This window comes from Bombyx mandarina, chromosome 06, assembly GCF_030267445.1.
Source record: "Bombyx mandarina strain Sakado chromosome 06, ASM3026744v2".
Taxonomy (NCBI): domain Eukaryota; kingdom Metazoa; phylum Arthropoda; class Insecta; order Lepidoptera; family Bombycidae; genus Bombyx; species Bombyx mandarina.
In genome coordinates, this window is record NC_143213.1 from 12935693 (window position 1) to 12956209 (window position 20517).

The 20517-nt window shown below is 38.1% G+C and overlaps 2 protein-coding genes across 3 annotated transcripts in view; one reads left to right on the forward strand and one right to left on the reverse strand.

Moving 5' to 3' along the window:
* Positions 1-20517, forward strand: part of twin (CCR4-NOT transcription complex subunit 6-like twin) — a 215418-nt gene that overhangs the window by 119909 nt on the left and 74992 nt on the right. The window lies entirely within an intron of this gene.
* LOC114253133 (uncharacterized) lies at positions 12143-15142 on the reverse strand. The gene is made up of 3 exons (XM_028187896.2): positions 14851-15142; positions 13828-13922; positions 12143-12666 (listed from the first exon to the last, which is right to left on the reverse strand). The coding sequence occupies exons 1-3, from the start codon at positions 15107-15109 to the stop codon at positions 12214-12216; spliced, it is 807 nt and encodes a 268-aa protein (XP_028043697.2). The 5' UTR covers positions 15110-15142; the 3' UTR covers positions 12143-12213.

Consider the following 20517-nt stretch of genomic DNA (forward strand, 5'->3'; position numbering starts at 1 on the left):
GATTGTATTTTATACTTCTACAATCACAAATTTCGCCAAGACTACACTATAAAAAATATTAACAAAGACAAACAATATTTAATCTCAATTTGACAACAGAAGTCAAGAACAAAAGTTTGACAATAAATAGTATGCATGCGTGTGTGCGTCAAATACATGGTATGTAGTGTGATGTTTTCTTTATTGATTTAATGTATCTTTTATGCATTATTTTAAAAAAATATTAGCATTGTGCACTTCTTCTCTATATTCTCTGTAAGTGTGGAAAATTTCATAGTCCTCCGTCCGCGCAATTTTCGTAAAAAGGGATACAAAGTTTTTGCTTCACGTATTAATATATAGATAGTCTCGTGTTGGTTTTGTTTCTTGTCTAATAATAGAAAATTCAAATACGAGACCTCGAATGTTTCCTTGTGCCTTTGTGTCCTAAATAAAATAAAGTCGCAGAGATTGTCATATAATATATCACGATGCGGTCACGTTCTAAATAACTGGTTGGTATTATGTTTCAGTGTCGTGTCGTTATTCGTGACAATGCCTCTTGAGTTTGTATCATCGTTCGCATTGTGCAACTGTATGTGCTGGGATCGAGCGAACTGTTCACAGAGGCATCGTTGCCCAACCAGTCTTAAGACTCGGCTCGATTTCCTAAGCCTCTTTCGATTAAATCGCTTTTTGCCTATTCGTTCGGGTTCTCGGTTTTGCGATGGCGACTAGTGAAAGTGAGCGTCCGTTACGAAACGCTGTGCAGAGATTAGCTGACTGCTTCAGTTTGTCCTTTGAAGGTGTTTCATGAATTTCGTGGTAGGTACGCGTCAGTAAACAGCGATGAAATCTGTGTCTGTACGAACGGACTTGAAAGGGGAGAACTGACGCGACGAAGCGAGCTCAGCGGAGCGCACATCCTGCGACGTGGCCCCGGTCCATACTCTGGTCGTATGCCAACATTCGCACAAATTTATCACCCTTTCAACGGCGACATGCCAGGCCTTTTAATAAAATAAAAATTCATCTTTTTTTTCTATTGGTTGGATGGGTGGACGAGCTCACAGCCCACCTGGTGTAAAGTGGTTATTGGAGCCCATAGACATCTACAACGTAAATACGCCACCCACCTTGAGATATAAGTTCTAAGGTCTCAGTATAGTTACAACGGCTGCCCCACTCTTCAAACCGAAACGCATTATGTATGATAGTGTACTCCTCCTAAATGACTGATTTTTTTTTGTGTGTGTTCGAGTTGATTCGAGAATGATAATGCGCCACTCACCTTGAGATATACGTTCTAAGGTCTCAAGTATAGTTACAACGGCTGCACCACCCTTTAAACTGAAACGCATTACTGCTTCACGGCAGAAATAGGCAGGGTGGCGGTACCCACCCGCACGGACTCACAAGAGGTCCTACCACCAGTAATTACGCAAATTATAATTTTGCGGGTTTGATTTTTATTACACGATGTTATTCCTACACCGTGGAAAACATTTGTTAAGTACGTATTTCATTAGAAAAAATGGTACCCGCCTGAGATTCGAACACCGGTGCATCGCTCAACACGAATGCACCGGACATCTTATCCTTTAGGCCATGACGACTTCATATCTTCATCTGTTTGGATGTTGTATTTTTGTACTAGACTCCCGTTTATTTCCGAAGCAGTCCGATAAGTTCATATATTTCCTCCGAGAAGTGGATGAGCATTGGTATTTGCGATGGAACGGATTGATTAATTTCCGGCGACTATCCGGCTGCAGGTTCCGCGATGTCGGCAGATAATTCCGCCGACCATATACCTGTACATAAACGCGTTATGATGCTCATATATTATTCATTTAATATATAGTTATTTAACTGTAGGTCAAGATTATAAGTTCAGCAATAGTCATAGGCTGGGCTGTGTCCTTGACATCGTTGTTTTCTTTGTGCGACGGTGATCACACATACATATACATAATAAACATATTATTTGAATGCGAGTACCGCCACTCACCTTCAGACATGGAATCGAAGCCTCAAATGTCAAACCTCAATTCCCAAACGGAACGTGAGCTCATAATACACTGCCACAACTAAAACAGAGCTAAACTTAATTAAAATAATACTTCTTCTTAAAGAAAAGAAACTTTCACATTTCATTATCTAATGATAGCATGATATGTATTTTCGTTGAAAGAGCTAGAGGAACCAATATAATATATGAAGTCGAAATCTCAGCTGCATTGGAATAACGGTGATCTTATTACAATTATTTGATTTTGTTTGAAAAGGAATACGTGTTCATCGTCATGATATATGATCATTATCAGCCCACAGTCGTCCAGTGCTGGACCTAGGCCTCCCCCAATCTACACCACTGAGCCCGGTCTTTGGCTCTCCTAATCCACTTTCTGCCGGCCACTGTTGGGAGGTCATCGTACTACATAGCCAGGTGTTCACTTTCTGACAAAAATAGTGAGACCGCTGACGTTCTCAACTCATTATTGATAATAATAACAACGCAAATAAATAAATAAACTTTTTTTATCCTACCTTGAGAGGCTATTTCAGTGAGCTCACGGGGCTCAAACTGGAGTGTTGCTAACACTGGCCCTAGCAAGAGTAGTGCTTCGCAGAATCTACCACCGGATCGGAAACGCGAACCACTGAGAAGATCCGGCGGGAAACTCAGTGGGCTGTGCCTATGGGTTAATTCGCTCGTCGAGCCCTTCGTCGCAAGCTACGGGTTCAACCGGGACGGTGACCGGTGTGGTGCCTAAAAGCACCGTTAATGGATCGGGAGGATCCGTAATGAGAAATTCACTAACAAAACAGGCTACGATACAAAACAAAAAACGCAAACTTTATTAGTATCTATATATAAAAAAGGCAAAAATTCGGATTTGTCTTCAAATTATAAACAAAAATATTGTTAGTATTTATTACCAAAAGCTACTTCAAATGTGGTACGCACGCAATATTTTTTTCGGACACTGCTTTAGCCGAACTTCGTTAACGAGCCTTTGTGCAAAAAATAAAGATGTCTCTTCATCTCGGGCGTAATGCCAAGAGATAATCGTTGTGAGATTCATGTGTTTTTTCTCTAAATCTTCAACACGAAGACGTCACAGACGAAATTTATTCAAAGTTTTACTATAGTCTTTATCTCGCTGGAAAGGTTTTATACGTTAAACTAAAATTTAAAAATTGTGTTTCTAACTAATGTGAATTGATTTACGGTAATAGTTCCTACGAATGGAGGACAAAAACAATTATATTTGCTTTATTGGTGCTAAATTTTTTTTATTGCTTAGATGGTCCACCTGGTGTTAAGTGGGTACTAGAGCCCATAGACATCTACAACGTAAATGCGCCACCAACCTTGAGATATAAGTTCTAAGGTCTCAGTATAGTTACAACGGCCGCCCCGCCCTTCAAACCGAAACGCATTACTGCTTCACGGCAGAAATACGCAGGGTGGTGGTACCTACCCGCGCGGACTCACAAGAGGTCCTACCATCAGTACAAAATTATTACTTACTATATACAATAGTAAATGATTTTTTCATTATTTGTCACATATGCTAAGCCGATTTGAGAGGGACTGACAATCAACGCTTTGACCTTTTATTTGATCTGATTATGTCTGAACAGCCGTTCAATAGTCTTGCTACTAGTTAGCTCTCGTCATGACTGTTGTTTGTCACAATTAAAATTTATACATGAGTACGTGTAGTAACCTAAATTCCTGGTGTATTCATATTTGTTTCGTTCTGGGATCCAAATCAAATTTGATTTCTTTCGGATAATTTTATTCTTATCGTTCAGAGAATTTTATGTGGCTATTGCGGTATAACCATACACACCCGTCAGGACAACCTATACGGAAGAGGCGTCAAAAACCTTGGGATCAAATACCCCCTAAAATGCTGGTGCAGAAGGCAACGGGAAACCACTGCACTAATTTCCCACGAGAGTCATGAGCAGGTCGTATCCGACGGCTGCATGACCACGACCACTCTGTCAAGAGTGTACGAATAGGAAGAAGATTGCTATAAATCCTCAATAAGCCAGAGTTACTGTGGTAGGGAGATACAAGGATTTTTTGATGTAGAATTTTGGTGCAATTAACACGACAGTGTGACGGTGACAGTAATCAATGGAACTCACCGTACCCAATTAACAGTATGATAGTTATATAGTGAATGTGTGCTCACGATGATGACACTGGGTAATGATTTGCTAAAATTACGCATTAATGATGAACTAGTGGTCCCCGCAGTAATCGAAATTCGACTATAATTAATTGAAATTAAAAGTTTAATCATTATTATAGTTCTATTGTCAAGCACTATTATTTTTCTATAATAATACAGATTTCGCCAAAACTGCACTATAAATAAATAATATTAAAGATAAACAATATTAATCTGTTCTCAATTTTACCACTGACTTTAAACAATAACAAAAGTTTCACAATTGACAAAACACAAAGAGTATATTTATACGTATGTGTTGTGTCAAATACATGGTAGTGTGTGTAATGTTTTCTTTATTGATTTAATGTATTTTAAAGCATAATTTTAAAAAAAATTTTAGCATTCTGCACTCCTCTATGTTCTCTATAAGTGTGGAAAATTTCATACTCCTCCGTCCGCGCAATTTTCGTAAAAAAGGGTACAAAGTTTTTGCTTCACGTATCAATATATAGATGGTTATGGTAGTATCGGGCCAACACGAATTTGTACAACCACAGCACCAGAGCCTGCTTGCTCGTTTTAAAAAAAAGCTAATACTTTCCAGTTTGAATAATATAGTATTTAATATCTATGTAATTATAATGTATAGAAGTCGTCGTGGCCTAAAGGATAAGACGTCCGGTGCATTCGTATATAGTGATGCAACGGTGTTCGAATCCCGCAGGCGGGTACCAATTTTTCTAATGAAATACGTACTCAACAAACGTTCACGATTGACTTCCACGGTGAAGGAATAACATCGTGTAAAGTGAAACCCGCAAAAATTTTAATTTGCGTAATTACTGGTGGTAGGACCTCTTGTGAGTCCACGCGGGTAGGTACCACCACCCTGCCTATTTCTGCGGTGAAGCAGTAATGCGTTTCGGTTTAAAGGGTGGGGCAGCCGTTGCAATTATACATGAGACCTTAGAACTTATATCTCAAGGTGGGTGGCGCATTTACGTCGTAAATGTCTATGGGCTCCAGTAACCACTTAACACCAGGTGGGCTGTGAGCTCGTCCAACCATCTAAGCAATAAAAAAAAAGAGTTGGATAATAAAGTATTTAACATCTATGTAATTTCAAGGCGGTGTTCTGTAAGCGTTTAACTCCAATAAAAAACGTAGTGTACAGAGCGATCACTTGACAGTATCGGACAGGCTTATAAAAAATGCTTGGCTCGGACGCAAACGAAATAACATTTGCCAATTTAAAAATGTGTATACCTAAACGACGTAACGTAAGAGTTAATATTGCAATCACGTTACAGGTTTCCGGTCTTGTGTCTTTATTTTATTTGTGCGAGTTTCTTTTTTTTTTTTTGTTTCTCTGCAAAAAATTTGCCTTTCGTAAACATGCAAAAATTTTGTAGGTGAATTAAATATCGCTACGTTGCACGCGTTGCATGCTTTTGATGTTGTGTTGTTTTGTATTTTGTCAACTGATTTTTAAGGTGGGTTACCTATTTGATTTTTAGCGATTTTTTTTTATTTTTGTTATTCTTGTTCGCGGTAGAAATAGGCATTATTTTGATACTAATCATTTCTGAACATAAACATTCATAATACAAAGCGTATCGCCCGTAATCACGCAAAATAAAAGTTCAATAATTATGCTAAGCTCGAATGGAGCATCCCATAGACACAGCCTACTGAGTTTCTCGCTGGATCTTCTCAGGGGGTCGCGTTTCCGATCCGGCGGTAGATTCTGCGAAGCACTGCTCTTGCTAGGGTCAGTGTTAGCATCACTCCGGTTTGAGCCCCGTGAGCTCACCTACTAGTTAAGGTTACGCTGAAATAGCCTCTCAAGGATATCAGCTTAGGTAAGAAAAAAAAATTATTGCCCGAGCAGGCAGACGAGCATACGGCCCACCTGATGGTAAATGGTTACCGTCGCTCATGGACGTTAGCAATGCCAAGGGCAGAGCCAAGCCGCTGCCTACCGCTTAATACTCTCCACAAAACATGCCCTAAAACATACCGTAAAACCTCCAAACGTCGGTGATTTCATCTTGTCAGTTCGGCAGGTACTCGTATAACACTTAGGTTATGGCACACGCTCGGTTGTAGCACGAAATGATTTCTGTCAATAATAAATAATAGTTTAAAAAACTAACAGAATACGCTTTTATAGAAAATCCAACAAAAAAATTGAAAATAAATTTAAATAAATTAGAATTAAAAATAGTGTAAGTGAAGTGTAGAAAAAATTATTTTATTGTAAAAAAAGCTGTATCAGTAGGTATGGTATCAGTAGTTATAAATATTTTATGAACAGATATGAGTAGAACGGTTATTTTGATAATATCCTGAAAAAATTTTTTAGTTGGAGTTTCTATAAAAGCGTATTTTTTTAGTTTTTTAAACTATTCTTTATTTTTCTGTTTTTAGTTGAATTTAAACTTTTTCAATATATTTTTTTTCAATTTTTTTTTATATTGACTTGTCATCGGTCCTTAATAAGTATACCAAATTTCGAGTTAATCCTACATTTTGAAGGGGGTCAAAATCATGTTCAAAGATTCCGTTACAAACATACATACATACATACGTCTGAAGCTAATAAAAGCGTATTAAAAACATGTTCGTTTTATTATTTTCTTTGAATTTTAATCTTGGTCTTTCGGGTCTGACGAGCAAACGGGCAACTTTCTGGTGATTGAACTTACGAAGCCGCTACCTTCGACGGTAACTTGCTATTTCTGTTAATTTTTAAAGAGGGTAACTAAGTTTCATTTTAGAAGTCGTCGTGGCCTAAAGGATAATACGTCCGGTGCATTTGTATGTAGCGATGCACTGGTATTCGAATCCCGCAGGCGGGTACAAATTTTTCTAATGAAATACGTACTCAACAAATGTTCACGATTTACTTCCACGGTGAAGGAATAACATCGTGTAATAAAAATCAAACCCGCAAAATTATAATTTGCGTAATCACTGGTGGTAAGACCTCTTGGGAGTCTGCACGGGTAGGTACCACCACCCCGCCTATTTCCGCCGTGAAGCAGTAATGCGTTTCGGTTCGAAGGGTGGGGCAGCCGTTGTAACTATACCTGATACCTTAGAACTTATATCTCAAGGTGGGTGGCGCATTTACGTTGTAGATGTCTATGGGCTCCAGTAACCACTTATCACCAGGTGGGCTGTGAGCTCGTCCGCCCATCTAACCAAAAAAAAAAGTTTAATTGAATTTATAAATTCGTTGAGAGTTTTTTACGCCGACCGTCACAATGTAGAAGGAATGTTATACTGTCATCTTGATCACTTAATCTTGAATGACTGCTGCATCTTAAAGTGACGTATAACTTAATAAAAGTAAAGCTGAACATGACAACTCCGATGGTATCTTCATTATTTACGAGCTTACATACGAAACATTTTTGCGATGTATGCATTTGTGCATACGAATCCGTACCGCAGTTTGAGCATACGCTGCGTCAGATCACTTACGCAGCACTATTATTGTGTTCTTAGACTTTGCACTGGACTACTTCAGGTCATAGTTGATGATTGACCTCGTTTAATCGTCGTGATTAAATTAACGGGCCTCGCGATGCTTTTGTTGTTCTATCCTAGCAACGGTTAGGGATGTGTGGGTGTACACGATATAGTTCCAACGTTAATTACGATCTCGACGGAGCTCTTATTCGTGAGTCACGGCCCATAGTGAAACGGTATGCGCACCATGATTCGGTACATTCAAACACACAGCGCGATGTGCATCGTTAATTGTTGTAATTCACAATTTGTTATAACAATTGTTCGAAGCTATCGCCTTGTGATGTTACACCGATATTGATAAACGCCCGCTGTACTGTCTAGCTAGTAAGTCACGACTCGGACAATTCTAATTATAACGAGAGTGATAGGTATCCGGACAACTGGTAACGTGTGCCAATATGCAGGTAAAATATCGAACACACAATCATTATACTGTCATAGTGCGCTGGCGTGGGTTTAGTATAACGGTGCGCCGTCTAAACTGGGCCACGTACTGAACGTAATCCTATTATGAGCTCGTTAACGTAATCCCTTTTGGCCTTAATACCGGCCGCGTGAATCTCTGCCGCGTTAATCGCTCCATGTTAGATTGAATAGTCCGGTCTCGCTTGAGTGACGACTAAAGTGCAATGAAATTGTCACATCACCCGACCGAAGCGCTATTCAAATTCATTTCATTCGTCAACGGAACGTCTCGCGCTAAAGGTTTATGGTCCGTGAGCTAAATGACTATTGTCCGACATTGTACAAACAACACATAGTGCTGACTCATAAATTATGATAGACGACTCCGCTCCGCCTATCGTACGTCGTCATAAAAATAATAACGACAAATTATCCTATTAAGACCTGACGTTTTAGTTATAATGATGAGAGATACTAAAGCGTGACACGATGATAGAATGAGGACAATTAAGCATTCGGGGGAGTCTTGCAAAGTGCAGTATTATCCTATATGGCTTCCATTAATTATAGTTACGCATTTTGTATTCACTGAGCCGCTTTTAATCTTAAAGCAAATGAACTATTGAACTTATTATAGAGGAGCTCAAAAGTCTGTGAGTCTAATTTTAGTCCCGACTATTCGTTATATAAACAGTTCTTTTTCGCGATTACATCGCTCTTTAAGATTAAGAACCTAAAACAAATTGCTTCAATGTAAAATACGTGGTTGTAAAGGCCCAATTTCTGAGCCCATTGTGAGAACGGTCGCGCGATGGTATCGTGCGTGGGCGACTTCACGATAAACAACATTACTCGGATGTTAAGCCTGGTTTTTTTTTTCATTACGTCGCATACGCTTCTCGTATACATCGTGACATTTACGAGTAATGGTTGTTTGTGAGTTTAATGAATATCGTGCGCGTTGACGGTGACGGTTCATACCCCGGAGACTGGGTGTGTCCCGCTGCCGCCGACCGGATTGTTGTAGATTTCGTCGAGATATGACCCCCAACGGAAATATTACTACTCGGTACCTCTTGTCTATTACAGCGACATTTAAAGTGGTATTTATGCGCAACGAGCAATTCTCTTTATTAGCACGTAATTGCTCTGGTTTCGTACATTAAATAGTCGGTCAATTACACGTTTTTTTTTTTTTATGAAGTAATTAGTAATGAAAATTGTTGCCCTAATGTTTGACTTTCATAATTGCTTAGAACAAGCTTTTATGATGCTGGTTTACGAAATTCAACTAATTTAATGGATACGAACAATGTCGTTGGATCAACGGATTTTTTGAAGAAGATACACGTGAATAGCCAAGTAACCTCGTTTCTTTATTCGAACTCGACTACCGACCACATATTATTACGCCACAAATCAAGGCCGATCTCTGCTCGTATCGATATATTATTCACAAAAAAATATATATACATATATCCTATGTAAATAGTTTCTGAATAAATAGGTCGCAAGTGTAAATTGGAAAGGAACCTAAAATAACTTTAGTATCAGTAACTCAGTTATTCAAATCTCCCGAAATTCTTGTTAAACGTATTTCTTAAAGAGAGAAAGAGAGAGAGAGAACGTTTTCAACATGAATCCCGTCCAATTTGAATGAGTTATCCGTATGACTGACTGCTTCAGGATGGGTACGCATCGCATACCTAGAGCCACTCACAGAACGATGCTCCCGGTCCCGTTCAAATTGTTTAATGACCCGAATAAGTTAAATGTGGGACTGGTAAGTAATTAAGGGACTGGAAATTCTTGAGATCCGATCGAGGCCCCTTATAGTGGGGTAAACTCGGCGACTCGCATTCAGCGACTAAAACTTTTATATCTTCACAAATAATTGGTAATGGCAACTGGTTTAATGTCAGTAATAATTTACGTTGGCAATATATTCGTCGTTCGAAGTTTATAAAAAGTTGTAGAAAGCGACAACGAACGACAAAAAGCAAACGTATTTACATAATTTATGAGAACGTTTTATGCTACGCGTTAAATAAATCAACTCTAACAAATTACCGCAATATCTCACGAATACTACCGAAAATACATCGGCACGAGTACCTACACATACTTGATAATCGTCACAGTTGTAGCGAATGCAACAATGTCGACAGGTAGGTATCTTGTGAAACACTATCCAAATAGTTACTTAGAAATTACTGCGAGGTTTCTCGGTCGCTTCCCTATCGGGTCAAGGTTTTTATAAACACGCTACTCTTTTACACGCTTTCTGAATAGGTGCAAGATAAATGTAAATTTTGCATTGTCATGATTTAAATAAGTAAGATTTTGTGTAAAGATTTAAATTGCCACCGCCTGCTTCGACCACAAGAGTTATTTTTTATTTTAATTTTTTTTATTGCTCTTGTAGGCAGACGAGCATACGGCATTACCGTCGCCCATGGTCTTCAGCAATGCCAGGGGCAGAGCGAAGCCGCTGCCTACCGCTTAATACTCTCCACAAGCCTCGTTTGAAGAAGGACATGTCATAGCGCTCGGGAAACACCATGGAGGGGAGCTCATTCCATAGCCGGATGGTACGTGGCGAAAAAGACCGTGGATGACCGCAGTGGCTCCAGATAGTACGGATGAAGTCTACTCCGGTGGCGGGCGGTGCGATGGTAAAAACGAGATAATGGTATCACCTCCCATAATTTCTCAGAGCGCTTCCCATGGAACATACGGTACAAAATACAGAGGGAACCGAAATCCCTCCGCAGACCCAGAGGTTCCAAACGATCCGTGAGAATGGGATTATCGACAATCCGAACGGCCCTCTTCTTATGGAATCAAATGGAAGAAGCCGGTATGACATGGTGGTTACATGTGAAACGAACGGTAAAGTTTTCCGATCCAAGCCCATGTGACCCGTGTCCAGAAAAATTGTACAAAAACTTCATTAAAAACGTTGAAAGTTCATAAAACTCGCTTCAATAACGGCCACAAATATAACCGAACAGGTTGTTGTTGCATTGTCAGTTCGTTTGTCACGCTTATAAATCACATGAAACATCTCGCAGCTTTTAAAAGGCTTCATTCTCCGTTCTCGTAGTTTCTTTTCAAGCATTTGGAGTTCATTATTCTAATTGTGTACCTATTGTTGTCGATTAACATGCCGATCTGGGGTTACATCTTCAATTACGTGTCGAACTCAGGCACCAATTTTTTTTACGTATTTATGTACCTATGTAGTCACTGGGTAGATTGTTAGTAAAGTTAATAATCGCGAATTTGTTTTCAAAGAATATGGGATCCAAACAAATCTATTCAGAGCTATGTATATTCGTGAACTCTCGTCCCGCTCTGCTGTAACTGTCGCTAATTCTATGAAAAAGATTAATTTCCTTTAAACTATTCGCGCATCATCTACTGTAGCTGGATCGTACATTATACCTATATGCTGTGCTAATCTGCATACATTGTGAGATTTCATTATAACCCCAGTGACTTTTACGTGAAAGAATAAGAAAAATCCATTGATCCTCACACACTCTCGCACTCATAAAATTAGCAGGAATTTTACGTGTGACATTGGTTACAGTTTATTTTTTTAATATATATTCACAATGTTTCGAATGAGTGGTTTTGGTCACAGACAGTTTATGACCCCATTAAATTTATTTTTGTTTGAAAACGAAAAGTCTAAAACTCAATACATTTATAAATACATACATAATTTTCACTATGCCCAGTCGGATACGTTTATTAAATGTTCCAAATTTTTTTTTTACAAACGATATCTAGGCTTGGATGATTTTTTTTTAGGACTAAACTCGCAATTTAGAATTTACAGAAACAAAATAATAAAAACACAGGTATTAGTTTGGTACCAAAAATTTTGTCACTCGTAGTCATTTAGCGATATACGACGAAGCGACACGCCGCAACTTTGTGAGCAAGTGGTACGACCACAGCCTTAAAATTATGCAGTTGATGAGCTTAATATCTTTTGGGAAGAAAATATAGCCTTTGATTATGAGATTTTATATTTTATAACAAGAGTATATCATCTATGTTAAATTTAACGTTGCGCACGTGACTATTCGCTATCAAAAAAATCATTTTGTATTTTTATTGTTGCAGTAGGAGTGTCTTGAAATTCTAGACTGTAATCAGATTTATCTGGATCATCAATGAACTTGATTTTCTCATATGACATGGTGTTGTAACATTTTTGATCAGCCTTAAATATAATTTGACATATCTCCTGTTGAACTGCATTTTTTGTTGTGTCCGGATATTGTTTCATTTTGTTGTAAATGAAGGATGTGAAGGATTTGAGTTCTTCGTCTCTCTCCGTGGAATTTCGACGCCGAACTATCACATCAGCATTCGTTAAATTTGTATTATTATTAATATGCATTTGATCATTTATTTCTTTGTGAACCCCTCCTGACGGTGTTTGCTCAGTTCTGGCCTGTCCGTTGGTCGAGCTATGTGCACAGGAACTATTAATGGATTTCTTTGGAGTTGGCTCATTGTCGTCTGTACGCTAAAAAACAAAATAGTTTGGTTTTTGAACTTAAAAAAAACTGTAGTGTATAAATAAGTAACGGCTAATCACGAATGTAACATTAACATTTTTAATTATGATTAACAGTGTCGGTTGATTGATTCAAGAAACTGCATATGAATTCTGCTCCAATGACGGGTGGTGAGGAAAGATAGCTTAATAGGATATCGCATGCAAAACACAAATGTAATTACATTCAATCCTTTAACAGATTCGTGATTTTATGCAGTCGACAATCCAAACGTTCTTCTTTGCGAAACCATACAGAAGAGTTTTTATTTCAATGTTGAATGATTCCATATATCTAGGTCTGTACGTACGATCCGTGATACTTTGAAATAGTAGAAGAATACTCGAAAGTTTTTGTAGCATCGATGCCAAAAGCTTTTCTTGTCTACTAAGTGATTGATCTTGATTTTTCTGATAATTGGGAATGATGAATTATTCGAGATGATCCCTCGTCTCCTTTTTATCATCCCACCTACCGCCATCGGAGCAGAATTCATCCTTATTGTCTGGAACCGCTGCGTTCAGCGACAGTGCGTTTCAAAATATCTTTTTTGCCACGTACCATCCGGCTTTGGAATAAAATCGCCTCCACGGTGTTTCCCGAGGGCTATGACATGTCCTTCTTCAAACGAGGCTTGCGGAGAGTACTTAATGGTAGGCAGCGGCTTGGCTCTGCCCCTGGCATTGCTGACGTCCATGAGTGACGGTAACCACTTACTATCAGGTGGGTCTTATGCTCGTTTGTCTACGAGGCAGTAAAGGCAGTAAAAAATAAAACTAAGGGCACAATTAAACCTAACTGACTAATGAAAACGCCTCGTTTAAATCTTATTAAGCATTACTTAAATAACGGCCCTTTGATAATTGTGTTCTTCTGCACAGTGAACGCACAAGCGCAACGCACAAGCCCTGTCATTAATAGACACGGGAAATATATTTAAAGATCCGATTCGAAGGTTTCCAGTTCAAAGATATGTTTGGAAATCCTTTTCGCAGACATTGTGTAGGATAAAATGATGAAATACTACATTAGGAAAACGTAACTAACACTGTTAATCCTTCGTTGATTGATCTATAGGAGAAAGCCACAAGTTAAACGACTGTGACTATTATAACTATATCTTAACTAACCTTAGCTAGGCGTTTTCTTTCAATAGATTTGTCCATTAAAAATTTCAGTTCTTTAAAGGCAAACCATTTGCTTTTGTATTTACAAGTAGAAGAATCTGGAAAAAATGTGAAATAATTATATATTATAATTTGATATGCATAAATTATTAATTCTTCAAATTTTTGTAGACGAACGCCCTTTTTTTTCACTACCTAATCGTTAATAGTTGGAGAGCTAGCACCAATTTTTGTGTAGGTATTTGAGGCAAGCTGAAAACTTGTCACATACCTCTCAATAATACCCTTTTTTGCCTTTTCCTACCTATGCTGATAGCCTTGAGAGGCTATTTCAACTTCTTAACGTGTAGGTGAGCTCACGGGGCTCCAACTAGGAGTGTTGCTAACACTTGGCCCTAGCAAGAGCAGTGCTTCGCAGAATCTCCCACTGCAGTTTGAAATTTTAATAGACTATTTATTATTCATAACTGAAAAATAAGATTCTCAAAAAGACATCATTTTGCGACGGTAACCACTCACCATCAGGTGGGCCGTATGCTCGTCTGCCTCGAAGGGCAATAAAAAAAGCTGTAGCGTGAGAAAGAGCGTTTATCGGCAACGGTTTGCGTTCTTGCTTGCCGCGTTACTGTTGGCTCTAGGGAGGCCACGTGACTTACAACAGCCAAAAGGTTTCCAGTCGGAATTTCGAAGTCAAAAATTTTGTGAATTGATGCTAAAAACAGTTTGTTGTATAAAAATGATTGTGTTGATTTGTGTGTGTTAAAGGGTCGAACGAAAACGGAGAATGACCGCTTCGCGATAGGTCATGGTAGGTGTAACCTGGCTAGTGGTTCCTAATCATAGAACCGCGCCACAAATTATATGTTTGCAATACCTAAAATATATCATTAAATTACGAATGAAGGCGTAAGATAGGAAACCACTTATGGAGACCACACTACGGAATGCTGTACCATATTTTCTAAACAACAATTAGACAAATTAGAATTATTCATATCCCCTCAACAGATATAGCTCGTTAGTTACCTTCATCATCGCCCATACTGTGTTTAATTTTTGCTTTTTCTCTTCGGAACGATGACAGTAAAATCATCATTTTGTGTCTACACGCTTCCGCATTCTTGTCCAGCGATTGGCCAATCTCTTCCCAAATCGCAGGTTTCAGATTCTTCTGGAAATACAATTGGTTCTTTTCATCCCACAATACGGGATTGGCTTTAAATTCCTGAATGAGCTTCAAACACTCCGCTTTTGACCACTCATCTACTGGAGATGTAGGAGCCATTTTAAAGTGCAACAAAAATAGCGTCAATCCAAGTTCGCGCGAACGCTACACTGAACAAGGACAGTCTGGATGGGAAATAAACAAACTTATTGAACGTGTTTCACGGACTGACTCGTTGTGTTGTCTCTTACTTACTCGTGGCTTAGTAAGGAGTGCGAGTGGGATGCCTTGCGGCTCCGTGTGCTATATTCAACGGTTCGATCACAGCTCGGTTGCTGTAACGCCTGTATGTGAGCAAGTCGGGTGAATATGCATGTATAATGTTCGTGACAACGTGGCAACGTCGCATTACGCGCTGCATTAGTTTTTTAATATTGACAATCAACATAAGTCCAATGTAGTAATCACACTCCTGTGGCCGAATGGATTCCGAAGTACCAATTTATACATATTTTTTGGTCGAAAGCTAAAATAAAATATCGAGTTTTGTTTCTAGATTATGGTTTTCTTCTAATTGAACGATTTAAGGTTTTTGTTATTACAAGAATAATACACAACGAAGCTAATGATTTTGTGGCGTTTTGAATTATTACAATATTTTTTTATGAAATTTTTTACTGCTGTCATATTACAAAGGTAGCCCTTCAAATCATTCCGTTCACGTTTCCGTCTTATTATTCAATCTAAAGCAATCAACTTAACAGGAATCACCAGGAATGATCCGATACGATTTGACCCTCACATCTGTTTACAGTAACCAGTTTTGGTCGCCTATTGCTGCTCAAAAACGAAAATGTCTTGTTTACTAGACACTACTTTATAACTGCTTCCTTCTTGTTAATATTTACATCGAGCGTCTAGAATATTCCCGATGTCTATAATGTGACTAATACATAGTACCGTACCGTTTTTTTTCTTAAAATAATAATTTGATAACGGGTAATAATGGGCGACTTAAAAAAAAAAAATCATAATGATATTGATAAGGTTACACGCATCTAGCGTATTTCAACTACTAAACAATCTTGTACTGTAAGTTTGAAAGGTGGGATAGTTACAATATAGACTTAAAAAAAGCCTTTTTTTTTCTGGTCATTCCCTCAATGCCGAGTATCGTGACTGTATGTCAATCTTCTCCACTCGGTCCGGTTCTGCGCCATATGTACCGCTCCCTGTATCTGGCCTCCAGTCACCTCCTTGAGTTGGTCCACCCATCTAGCGGGCGCTCTTCCCCTAGCGCGCTTCCCTTCCATTTGTCCGAGAATAATGAGTTTCTCCAGGCTGTGCAATGGGGATTGCATTATGTGCCCAAAGAAACTCCGGATCCTTTCCTGGCACGTAGTCAGCAGGCGCTTGGTGACCTTCAGCTCTTTGAGGATGGAGACATTGGTTCTCATAGCTGTCCAAGGAATGCGAAGCAAAAAAAAAGGCATTTTAATATAAAAATCAAAACGCAAAATGTATACATTTCCATAATGATATTGATAAGCTTGCACGCGTCTTAAGTATTTCAACTACTAAACAGTCTTGTACTGTAAGTTTGAAGGGTGGGACAGTTACAATATAATTTATGCTTCGATCTCATATTTCGCCTCGAATGAGGGTATTCACACCTTAACAACAGGCGGGCTGTGATCTCGCCCACACGATTGCCATAAAATAACAATAAAAATTGAGGAAAGTCGTCGTAGAAACATAAAAGACCACATATCCACATCTAAAGAGTATGCGTTTCCGTAAAACAATTCGAATTCCTCGTGGCCTAAGGGATAAGACGTCCTGTGCATTCGTTTTGAGCGATGCACCGGTGTTCGAATCCCAGGCGGGTACTAATTTTTCTAATGAAATACTTACTCGACAAATGTACACGATTGACTTCCAATGGTGAAGGAATAAAGATCAAACCCGCAAAATTATAATTTGTGTAATTACTGGTGGTAGGACCTCTTGAGAGTCCGCACGGGTAGGTACCACCACCCTGCCTATTTCTGCCGTGAAGTAGTAATGCGTTTCGGTTTGAAGAGTGTGGCAGCCGTTGTAACTATACTGAGACCTTAAAACTCATATCTCAAGATGGGGGGCGGCATTTACGTTGTAGATGTGTATGGCCTCCGGTAACCACTTAACACAAGGTGGGCGCTGTAAGTTCGTCCACCCATCTATGCAATAAAAATATTAAAAAAAGATGCAGAACTTGAAAAAAAATATTGAAAAAAAAAACACAAATTACAACTATTCACAAAGATCTATTACAAGCATAAGTTCACACGCTCCGAATCCATATATCTATGAAATACTATACAGAAGAGAGACGCGACCAAACGGCTATGTTTATTTATTTATTTGCAAATAGTTATACCCCGGCAATGATTCTAGGTTTGCGGGACATGTGTGTAAATATTCACGCGAACCGACACAGTTACGATTTAATGTTATTTGTTGAAATTTCTATATGAAATTTCATTATAGATTATTATCGTTAATTGCATTCGTGGTCGCATGGTCGGTCACAGGAAATCCGTTAAAAGTTGTTCGCTTTATAAAGACTAGACTAGATGACGCGTGATTTCATTAAATGTAAATTTTGTCGATTACAAAATAATAAAAAAAACGTGAGAACGAAATTTAAAATGAACAAATTTTAATTTAATAGTTTCAAAATCAGGAAGAGTGCGCGATTTAGGTACGTATTACTGAACCTACGAGCTTCGGTAATACATAAAATATGTTGGTATACCTTCTTTGCCAATAATTGTAGCTAATAAACTGTTTACACTCGCACAAATTAATGTTGAAAAACTTAAATACCTACAAACTTTTTTTTAAAGTTTGTTTCTCATTTCTATTAATTGTTAAAAAAGATGAGAGTGACTTTTATAATTTTAAACCTTTATTAAAATATAAAGTTGAAACCATATCATCATCATAATGATCATCAGCTCACAGTCGTCCACTGCTGGAAATAGGCATCTCCCAATCCACATCACTCAGTCCGGTCATCGGCTCTCCTCATCCAACTCTTACCAGCAACCATCGTCGCACCACCTAATTAGGGGGCGTCCTACGTTACGTTCTCCACTCTAGAACCCCTCTACTGAAAACCACATGAAAATGTATTATTTACTACATTAGAACTTTTTAAAGATAAGTGATAGTACCAATTTAAAATACAAAACAAATTTTTCGTTTGTAAATCTAACCAAGAATCCTGTATTGAATATATTAATGATATTTTAAATGAAAAATATTCATATTGTGTGGAATATTTTGCAAAAATATTATAAACTAGTGACCCGCCCTCGCTTCGCTTCGGAAACATTAAATTTTATTATTGATAGTTGAGTCCTGCGATGTTACCTGCGGTTATTGTCGTACCGCGGGTGACGTCGCGGGGTGAAGCTAGTCTAAAAAAAGTAGCCTAAGTTACTCCTTATATCATCAGCTACCTGTCAGTGAAAGTTCCGTCAAAAGCGGTCCAACCGTTCCAGAGATTAGCCGGAACAAACAGACAGACAGACAAAAATTGTAAAAAATGTTATTTTGGTATATGTACCGTATATATATTCATATCCATTTAGTAAAAAGCGGTTATTTCAATATTACAAACAAACACTCCAGTTTTATTTATACGTATAGATATTATCTAATTTCAGTTGTATGTAGTAAAATATGTCCCCATGTATAATTGATTTTGAATCTTCCATTCCACTACAAATCAAATAATATTATGAATTATTATTATGGTAATATCCAACGTGATTTAAAATTCGATCGCCACGATTAAAACGAATAAAAATAGACGAATCGGAAATTGTAAAATGAGTAAAAAATGTAAATACGATTTCAAATTGCGTTTCACATATGCGACTCGCATAAAACTCGGAAGATTACAAATGTGTGGCTGAAACAAGACTACGGTCCGCTGTGGATATTTTAAGCTGATTTTTTGAAACGACACAGGCGATCCTCGTCTCATAGGAACTATGCCAAAAAAAGAAATACTCTGGTCTGCGGAGATTAGGATTGCCGGCCTGACCTTGAACGATGTTAAAGAGCAAGCGCAAGACAGGATGAAGTGGATACAACTTGTGAGCGCCCTATGTATCAGCGGGGTACCTTGTTACTGGTGGTAGGAGCTCTTGTGACTCCGCACGGGTAGGTACCACCGCCCTGCCTTTTTGTGCTGTAATGCGTTTCGGTTTGAAGGGTGGGGCAGCCGTTGTTGTTATACTGACAACTTAAAACTCATATCTCAAGGTGGGTGACGGCATTTACGTTGTAGATGTCTATGGATTCCGGTAATTGCTTAACATCAGGTGGGCCGCGAGCTCGTATATCCGTCCATGCAATAAAAAAAAATACCCTATGAAAACTGCACACAATGCGAAGAGCTCTACCTGGAGCTTTAACAAAACTGCACAAACTTTCAATAATTATCGATCACATAAACTACGGATGAACGTATTCGTTACATTGAACATGAAAAAATAAAGTCAGCTCTTTTGGAACCTCTGCTTCTACAGGGCACCTTCATTTCCATGTCTTTTGTACCATCCAACGGCCTGCCTACGCAATGGAATTCATCTTCGCTATCTGCAATACGTTTTCTGATATCGTTTTTCCATTACCGATTCACCCTGACATGACGATCCCTAGAGTGATTTCTGAGTGCTTCGATCCACATGTGACGAGATAGTAATAAAAAGTACAGAAAAAAAAAACAACAAATGTATAATAATAACGTTAAAATAACAAGTTATTCAGTTTCACAGTCGTCTTTCCTTCCTAAGACGGTCTTGTGCAATTAACAGAGTACTAACCCGTCGAGCTAACGTTTTGCTTCTATCAGTTAGTTGTTCATGCAAATTCAATGAATTTTTCATGAATATTCATTAAGTTCGTTCGCTAACTTTATAATGAGGATGTCATCGGTGATGTCTTCAAATAATGGCTCCGTTCAATTCATTCCACAAAAAAAGAATTGTTCATTCTATTATGTTAACCTCAATACATTTAATGTATTTAATATTATAACATCATTATATTTATAAATTGTTTTCGTTTATATTTAGTATGCGATTACTGTAAGAATTATTTGATAAATTAATAAAAATATTTTTGTATATCTTAAAAAAAAGAAAGTTCGAATAGAAACTAAGCAAAATGAGAAAAGAAAAAGTAAATAACTTAAAATTTTTCTATAATAAATATTTTAAAATCATTCCCAAATAGTAAGGCTTCTTATTATCCCACTTTTAATCGGTTTTCTTTTTACCTATTGGTTGAATGTTGTTAGTTTAACGCAATGTAGCAATATTAAGTGAAACAATATCGATGCATGCAAAACAAAAGAAAGATTCTTGTTATCCATTCCTTATTTTAACTACGAGTCTACGATACGAACTATGCGTTATATCGCGGATAATAGAGGAGGATATGCATCGAGCAATATATGTTAATGTTATATA